Source organism: Centroberyx affinis, unplaced genomic scaffold, assembly GCF_046629955.1.
Source record: "Centroberyx affinis isolate AG114_WGS23_722 - 3 ecotype Tasmania unplaced genomic scaffold, CSIRO-AGI_Caff_v1 ptg006938l_1, whole genome shotgun sequence".
NCBI lineage: Eukaryota > Metazoa > Chordata > Actinopteri > Beryciformes > Berycidae > Centroberyx > Centroberyx affinis.
In genome coordinates, this window is record NW_027283514.1 from 20,001 (window position 1) to 29,184 (window position 9,184).

Below are 9,184 nucleotides of genomic sequence, written 5' to 3' on the forward strand. Positions count from 1 at the left end.
CTGACTTCTCTCGACAGAGGAGTTGGAGATGAAGTTGTTCTGCCGTGTACCGCCGTGTCTTCTGGTTCTCAAGGATGTTCCTCAGTTACGTGGACCTACGGCAGAACCGACGCTCACAGGATCGAGATGGTTACTGGTGGGAAGTTCAAAAGCCTTTCCCAACAAACCAGACTGAGTCTCAGGTCTGACTGTTCTCTGACTATTCAGGATATCAGAGCTGAAGACGCTGGTTTCTATGTCTGTCAGCGATGGCTATCATCTGGATCACAGTCTGAGAACTGGTTTTATCTGTCTCTTCTATCCGTGACGCAACAAACATCTGACGGTCAGCTGCAACTGAAATGTTCCCTAATTTATTTTGATACAAAATGCGAACGTAAAACACTGAGCTGGCTGGATGAGACAGAAACCAAGATAGAGGACGACCGTGTCGCCCGGAGCGGCAGATGTTTCACCATGCTAACACTCCTGGAAGAGGAGAAGAAGAAGAGATTCAGGTGCCAGCTGACTGCAAACAAAAAAGTGCAGAGATCTGTTGACTTCACGTTCTCACAAAACAGAATGATAGCAAAAGGCAGAGCCAGCTCTACTGACGGAGCGACTGCTGAACCTCCAACGGGTTCCTCCAGCCAAAACTACATCATGGCGGCGGCCGCGGCGGCGGGAGCAGCAGTGATGATCCTCGCCGCCGTTTTTCTCATCAGACGGAGGAAGACCTCAAGAGACGCCCGGACACCAGCGGGTAACGCCGCTCCGAGCCCAGTCGGTGACGCCGACGCCACAGCGAACCTTCCTTCACCCGACCACGAGGATCCTGACGACGGTGTCAGCTACGCCTCCATTATCCATTTCAGTAAGAACAGGTCGACTCCGAACGGCCGGGTCCAGGGTCCTGACCCTAACACTAACCCTAACCCTAACCCTAACCCTAACCCTTTCACTAACCTTAACCAAGTTCTTTTAGTTTCCTAAACTTAACCGTTAGCCAACCTTTAGCTGAAAATATCCTGTCCAGTTCATGTTATTGTCACAGAATCCAGTTTGTGGCTTTTCACATAATTCCTGTCCACAGCCTGTAAATCTGTGTTTTTTATGAGATCATGTTGAACCGACCTCTGTTGCTGACAAACACCCTTTTTACAGTGAGACCATTAATGTCCCCACAAGGATCATTAAAATCTAATTTAATTCAATTGGACTTTTTTGATCACTGGCCGCAGTTTTGCCAGCCATGTTTAGGATAATATAAGACCTACATGATGGCTTGTAGACACATTGAAACACCACAGCCACATTTACCAGCGTTTGGCGAGCCAGTGGTGATAATTTCTTCCTGTTTATGAGGATGAGTGTAAACACGGGTTATAATGCTGCACAGCTAAAAAGGGCGCATGACACAGTGACTGTAGCGATTTTAAACATTATTTTCTCATTTTAATCTTAATATCAATTCCCCTTTGGGAGTCAACATGGTCTGTGTTGGTATTAAGGAATATTCCCAGGACAGAGGAATGTCTTTCACTTTTATACATTTGAAAAATATGTCTGTCATCTACCGGCCTATTTCAGATTCTCAAAGTGTTGAGAAAAAGGTAAAAATGTGTTAAACATATATTCTGTGTGCTGTACTACCTGTTGGCTGATATTAACGCTGGTGATTTGTGTATTGAAGCTTATTTTACTGTGCGTCTCTGTGGATAAGAGCGTGTGCTAAATGTGTAAAATGTTAAGCATGATATTGTGATGTAAATAAACCAAAGACATGAAGAGATCAGACAGAAAATCATCTGGTTTCTTAAGACTGTTTCTTTTGTCTAGACTTATTAAGACAAAACTAAATACCACTAAACTAGACTAAATAAAGCTGAACTAGACCTTACTATACTAAACTGAGCTAAATTACAAGTAAATAAACCTAGATCAGACTAGACTAAAGCAAACTAAATTAGACTAAAAACTCAGTTACACTAAAGTTATCTAAATTAGACTAAACTAAACTCAACTGAACCAAATTAGACTGGACGAAATAAATCTAGACTAGAAAAGACTATACTACATTATACTAAACAAAACTAAACTATATTAGACTAAAGTCTGGATTAAAGAATACCAATCTACTTTAGACTAAAGGAAAGGAAACTAAACTAAATTAGACTGGATAAGCCTAAACTAGAGTTTAGAGTATTCCAGCAGTCAGACTCAGTATCTCAGTGTTATGATATGTTAGGGTTAGGGTTATGTTGTTGTTATTGTTATGTTATCTGTGTTATGGTAACATCGGTCTCTTACCTCATGATGTGGGAGCGGGACGGCTGCTGGTGGGAGAAGGACTGGGACCGTCCCAGACTGGCCTGGTGTCGGTCCAGCAGGTCTCGAACCGCCGGGCTGGACGGGCTGTTCTTACCTGGAGGTGGGCGGGGGGGGGGGGAATTTAATTTATGTCAGGGTTAGAGGTTCGATTCCCACTGGTTCCACCCAAACCAATAATGTAGGCTATACATTCATGGTACTGCAACTACACAGGGCAAAAGGCTGTGATGAAACACATTGATAATAAAAACAAAAAAAACGAAAAGTTTTCTATTTGTTTTTGCGTGGTGAGATAAAAATAAAAGCAAGAGGCCAATAAAAGCACACTCACATCCACACGTAGAGATATTACAGTATTTTATGCATAAAAAAATGTGGTTGAGTATGATTAAAAAATAGAAAAAAGGGAATGAAAGGAGACAAAAAAAAAAAAAGTAACAAAGCTTCTTACGTGAGAGGGGCCGGGCGTCAGGTGGGGGGTTAGCCACCGAGGCCGTGAACTGGAGCTTCAACTTCATATGCTGACTCAGCTAGAGAGAGAGAGAGAGAGAGAGAGAGAGAGAGAGAGAGAGAGAGAGAGAGAGAGAGAAAGAGAGAGGAGAGTGGGAAAAAGAGAGAGGAAAAAAGAGGAAAACATGGAAATTTGCGTCACCAAGGGTAGAAAACTGACACATCGATGTACAGCAGAAGAGCCACCATGTAGTTCACAGTAAACCTGCAATAAGTTTCAGAATGTGTAACCAGTCCTGAAGCTAACGTGTGCTACGTGGAGATTTCCATGAGACGTGATGATGTAAACAAACAGCCACACAGCAGCAGCTTGTTGCTGTGTGTGTTTACAAAATGTGTTGCAGATTCTGTCGCCCCCTAGTGGTCAGAAAAAAACACTTAGTGTAGCTTTAAAAACATTAAACAAACTCAAACAGGTCTTCAAATCCTCCGAAAAGGAGGAAAGTAAAAGTGACTTTTCCCCGTTTTCTCTGTTCGCCCAGCCAGTTTCCCTGTAGCCACGCCTCCGGCTCAAAACGACGCAGGTCTGGAGAAATTCTTGTTATAAACGGAGACTTCACTGAGCTGAAGGCCTCTCCGATTGGCTCTGAGTTTCAAACAGGATTCTCCCACAAAAGAAACGGCTCTTCTGGTTTGTTTTTCTGCCAGGTAGAAAATAATTCCATTGTTAGCTTAGCTACAACGCTAGCTACTTGGCTGAGTAAATTCAAATCATTATACAAACTCTTTGGGTAAATTAAACAAGCCAGATAAAAATGGATGGAAAACCTTGAATTAAGACTTAATCTTGTTTTGCCACGACACCAAACTGAGTCTCTGATATTGTCTGTTGTTGTTTGGACCGTGCCAGAAGTTCTATTTTGCTAGCTAGTTAACTGTAGCAACTTCCATGTTGTTCCTACGACAGTAAACAAGTGAGCAGCAGTGGCAGGCTCCGCCCACAGCTCCGCCCAGTGAATTTTGACTGGTTTGAATGATGATGACAGCTCAAAGCGTCACTGTCGTTTTCAAACCAACTGCTGTGTTTAAATTCTCCAGATCTTCATCGTTTGACCTGGAGGAGCGGCTACACCAGATTAGCTTCCCTCCCTGATGTATATGATTCAAAACATTTTTCATTTTGTTCCCAGTGCAAAGAATGAACATCTACTGCTGTTCCTAACCAAACTATGACCAAAACCTTTCTGGGTTCAACTGTTGGAGCTTTGGGCCTTGAGTGTGTGTTGGACAGCTGTAAAACTCAACAGTGAAGGAAGTGACAACATTTTGAACATAATTAATCATCATGATGGTAAAAACTAGGAAAATAAGACCCATGTTGAAAATAACAGGAAGTATCCTTTCACCAAAACTCTCAGGCTCAGTCTCAAGTCTAAATGTAGAACAGCAAGGCAAGTCAGAACAAATCAAGAGTCCAGTATCAATTTAATATCTAAATATCTAGGACTTTTCAATGCAATATGGTTTTAATAGGATAAAAACTTGGTAAGAGCAACATAAGTTTGATTTCTATAATCAGTTTCAACTTCAATAAATTCAATCATTCCATACAAATTCAGAAAACAGAATTTAAATTCAGTCGTCTGCTGGAACAAATCTCATCACTTTCAATCTAAGTCATTTACACAAACACAAGATCTCAAGTCAAGACTTTAGAAACCTTTTCAAATCATCAGAGTACAAGTCAGAGTCGAGTCTCAAGTCACCAGAACCCAAGTCAAGTCAAGTCTCAAGTCTTCTCTTCATGCATCAAGTCAAGTCTCAAGCAGTTAATCATGTGACTCAAGTCCCCACCTCTGCCTAAACCTAACCCTAACCTTAAAACAAACCTTAACCTAAGTTGTTTTAACACAGTGACAAGTCGTGCATCTGGCCATGGTCAGGTACAGCACCAATCCAGCACAACTTTTCATAACATATCATGTGAGCAATGTGTGTGGCAGCAGGCGGTTTCACCTCGTACAGTCCGGCTCGGAGGATCTGGAACGCCACGCTGAAGGACAGAGTGCTTCCTTTCCGACAGTGACCCAGGTTACTGAGCGGGGTGTGGCAGACCACCGCCGCCAGCGCCGTGTCCTCGCCCTGCCCCCGACCTGAACACACACACACACACACACACACACACACACACACAATGCAGGTTTGGCACAGCATGGAAAGGTTCTTGCCTCCTAGTATTATGTGTGTATGTGTTTGTACTGTGCATCTTGCTGTATTCAGTGTATTCAGTGTACATGCATACCGTACAATACCACACCAAATGTCCAGTTTTCTAGTTTAGAATTTTCTCAACCCATTGAACAGCATGTAATCCTTCACTTACATCCTTCAAGTTAATTAAATCAATTAAATCCTTCATGAGAACCACCAAACTAGGAGTTACGCAGTTTTCACCGGACAACAGCAATATGTGCTTGGTGATGAAACTGATTCCCTGCTAGAGTCAGGAACCAGAAAACTAATGTTGCGTTCCGTGAAGTCAGAAATCCCGACTTCCTTCTTGGAAAAATGCAACAGAACGTAGGAAAGTAGGAATTCCGAATCAGTTTTACAATCCCGAGGAACCTCTCTACTGTTCTCTGTCCAATAAAATCTTTATGCTACAGTAATGTTATTGACTCTGAGGCCAGAAAATTACCCTGGTGGTTCTCACAGTCACATTTAACATCTTTCCCAATTCACTCTCTGCTACAGATGCATAACTGACTGATATGAGAGGTAAGTGACACACACACACATTCACACACAACACACACACACACACACACACAAACACACACATGCACCCACCCTCGGGTGTCCAGACCAGCCGTACAGCCAGGAAGTCCTGCAGGTTGTTGAGCAGAACGTATTTGACCCGGAAGTGTTCCTTCACCCTGACGGTGCTGGGGCAGCTGGCCGTCATGACGAACCGAGGCCGGTCCAGACGGATACTGGGCAACCTGTGGGGGGGTGGGGGGGTGGGGGGTGGAGGTGAGAGAGGTCACAACTAGTTGGTTACGTAGAAGCCTGGAGAGGTTTACGCTAGTTTGACAGAGACAGAAAGTCATTCATCCCAACATGGTATGCCTCTTGATGCAGGTCAGTCAGTCAGTCAGTCAGTCATCAACGCTTTGTGAGTTGTCCTCTAGAGGGGGACTGAGAGGCCTCTCACCTCTAGGCCAAATGCCGCTCTGACTCTCCCACTCTGAGTCCCACTCTGCGTTAATTTGCGAACGTCCACGTCTTCTGCTGCCCTACAAACTTTATTGGTAGGTAACGTTATTACCTTGTGGTATTTAAGTAACGTTAGTGGACTTAAGTAATTTGACTGTGTAAAGGTGTCATGCTAACACAATCGCATAATCAGATTTTTTTTAAAAAGATACAGTTGGTCATTTTTCTTTAATTTCTAAATACCTATTTTTTGGATACCTGTTTGCATTGTACTCTTGGGAGCTTGCAAGTCCACGTTTCATTGTACCTGTACAATGACTGATCAATAATTGTGACAGCCTAGGGTTAGGGAACCCTAACAATTCATTGAGTCCTTGCCTATAGTGAGTGTAGATACAGTTGGTGAAAGGCATCTTGGGAGTCGACCACTGCAGCACCGCAACCAGAGGAACCTCCAGCCCCTGAAACACAGCAGGGAGAACCAGACTGACAACCAGCACATTAAAACAGCTTGACCTGATATCAGAAAGATATAACACACACACACACACACACACACACACACACATGCACACCCACACACACACACCTCTTTGGAGTCGTCCTGCGGCATGTCGTTGAGGTGCAGCTGGAACAGGAAGTCGTGCTCCTCCAGGGCGCTGAGCATGCTGGGAAGGCGGCAGGCCAGGCTCTCCACCCTGCAGAAAGACGCCATGCCGACCTCGCCGGACTGGTGGCTGCAGGACGCACAGCGAGGAGACAGGACGCACAGCGAGGAGACAGGAAGCACAGCGAGGAGACAGGAAGCACAGCGAGGAGACAGGAAGCAGCGTGAGTCCTGACAGGAAACACCGACCCGACTGAAGCCGCTGCCTCCAGTCAGCGACCGACAGACAGCCACTCCACTATAAAACTACAACATTAGCTTTTCTTTATGGCTCTTATAATAATAAATACGTTTCAAACCTATTCAATACCTTTCTCTGCTGAATGAAAGCACATTATTATCATTATTATTATTTTTCATGCCGTCATCAATCGATTTGACATGCAGTCCATCCAACAATGTAACATGACATAACATGACAACATATAACATGACATAACATGATTGATTGATTGATTGAAATTCTTTATTGATCATTAAAATACAAGTGGCCCCTCTAGCCAGGGATGCCCCAGATACAGAAATCATCAAAAGGATAAAAAACAATAAAGCCCAAAGGCTTATTTCCATTGTGGTCCTTTATGACATGACATGGCATGACATATAACATGACATAACATGACATGACAACATATAACATAACATAACATAACATAACATAACATAACATGACATGACATGACATGACATGACAGCTCAAACACACACACACACACACACACACACACACACACACACACACACACACACACACACACACACACACACACACTTTGCTCACCACACGTTGTCCACCAGCAGCACGGAGCCGTCTGGCATCACGGGAAGGTAGGAGGCGTTGAGGTTCGGTAATATCCGAACGTCCCGAACACTGACCTCCTCCTGAGAAGACTCATTCAATACTGAGAGAGGAGGAGAAAGGGGGAGGAGAGGAGAGAGGAGGAGAGAGAGGAGAGGAGAGGAGGAGAGAGAGAGGAGAGGAGGAGAGGAGAGAGGAGGAGAGGAGGAGAGGAGGAGAGGGGGGGGAGAGGAGAGAGGAGGAGAGGAGAGGAGGAGAGGAGGAGAGGAGAGGAGGAGAGGAGGAGAAGAGAGGAGGAGAGAGAGGAGAAGAAGAGGAGAGGGGAGGACAGGAGAGGAGAGGAGGAAAGGAGGAAAGAGGAGGAGAGGAGAGGAGGAGAGGAGGAGTGGGGGAGGAGAGGAGAGGAGGAGAGAGAGGAGGAGAGGGGGAGGAGAGGAGAGAAGGAGAGAGGAGAGGAGAACAGAGCGGAGAGGAGGTGAGGGGAGAGGAGAGGAGGAGAGAGGAGAGGAGAGGAAGAGAGGAGAGGAGGAGAGGAGGAAAGGGGGAGGAGAGAGGAGAGGAAGAGAGGAGAGGAGAGAGAGGAGGAGAGGAGAGGAGGAGAGGGGGAGGAGAGGAGAGAAGGAGAGAGGAGAGGAGAACAGAGCGGAGAGGAGGTGAGGGGAGAGGAGAGGAGGAGAGAGGAGAGGAGGAGAGAGAGGAGGAGAGAAGAGATGATGAGAGGAGAGAGGAGGAGAGAGGGGAGGAGGAGAGGAGAGGAGACAGGAGTTATTGTGTTATTGTTACAGAATCCATTGTTACAGAAGTTTGTGGTGGAGAAATTTTCACCTAATATAATATAATATAATATAATATAATTAGAGTTCGTACCTTTCAGGACGGTCAGGTGTTTCCCAGAGACGGTCATCTGCTTACAGCGGACCGTGGGAGGCGGCAGGACGGTCAGGGTGGTGCTGACTGAGGAGGAACCAGAGCTTTAACACACTTCTGACTGAAAATAGCCTCCATCAGACCTGTGCTGCTGCTTCAGGAGAATTTAGTAGATTCTCCTGAAATGTTTGGTGTGGTGAAGACAGAAACCATCCTTTAACTGAAGAACCTGATTCAAGTCTCCGACCTGCTGAACTGTCTTTGAGCAAAACCCTGACCTCTGACCTCTGAGTTATTGCATTACTATTATTATTAAAAATAATTCTGAGCTATCTCAGGATATTGGCTATTTTTAGTTTGTTCACTTGTTTCCTCTGTTCTTGTAAATGTTTAATTTTAGGGTAACACTTTACAATAAGGGTCACTAAGTTAAGGGTTAGTTAATGCTTAATAAGTATTAACTAACCCTTAATTAACAGTTAACTAATGTGTATGGTAATAATGTATTAATGGTGTTTATGTTAACTAAGGTATTAATTTATACATTATTTAATAGTCATCTTTATAAACTATTAAATAACATATAAAATAATACCATAGTTAACATGAACACCATTAGTAAATCACACATTAGTTAACTGTTAATTAAAGGTTAGTTAATGCTTATTAAGCATTAACTAACCCTTAACTTAGTGACCCTTATTGTGAAGTGTTACCAATTTTAGGAACACTTACACAGAAAAAGAGGGTTCTTCAAGTGTTCATCAGTTAGAGTAGTGGTTCTGTAGAGAACCCACTGATTGGTTAAACCAGAATAAAGAACCCAGTGTGGTTCTTAAAAAGTTTAAGCTTTTAATCCTGCTGGTTTGGAACAG

At 44.0% G+C, this 9,184-nt stretch overlaps 2 protein-coding genes across 2 annotated transcripts in view; one reads left to right on the forward strand and one right to left on the reverse strand.

The window, feature by feature from the left end:
- LOC139639194 (uncharacterized) overlaps positions 1-1,750 on the forward strand; it is a 1,828-nt gene extending 78 nt beyond the window's left edge. Inside the window, exon 1 of the mRNA XM_071513275.1 lies at positions 1-1,750. This exon is cut by the window's left edge and continues 78 nt beyond it. Coding sequence (XP_071369376.1) covers positions 1-972 — 972 coding nt within the window. The 3' untranslated portion in view covers positions 973-1,750.
- The window catches only part of LOC139639195 (trafficking protein particle complex subunit 14-like), a 9,126-nt gene extending 735 nt beyond the window's left edge, over positions 1-8,391 (reverse strand). The window contains exons 1-8 of the mRNA XM_071513277.1: positions 8,310-8,391; positions 7,425-7,545; positions 6,566-6,713; positions 6,355-6,437; positions 5,611-5,762; positions 4,777-4,913; positions 2,762-2,840; positions 2,290-2,404 (exon numbers count right to left, since the gene is read on the reverse strand). Of these exons, the coding sequence (XP_071369378.1) occupies positions 2,290-2,404; positions 2,762-2,840; positions 4,777-4,913; positions 5,611-5,762; positions 6,355-6,437; positions 6,566-6,713; positions 7,425-7,545; positions 8,310-8,346 (872 nt within the window). The 5' untranslated portion in view covers positions 8,347-8,391. The remainder of the gene's footprint in view (positions 1-2,289; positions 2,405-2,761; positions 2,841-4,776; positions 4,914-5,610; positions 5,763-6,354; positions 6,438-6,565; positions 6,714-7,424; positions 7,546-8,309) is intronic.
- Between the last annotated feature and the right edge of the window lie 793 nt (positions 8,392-9,184).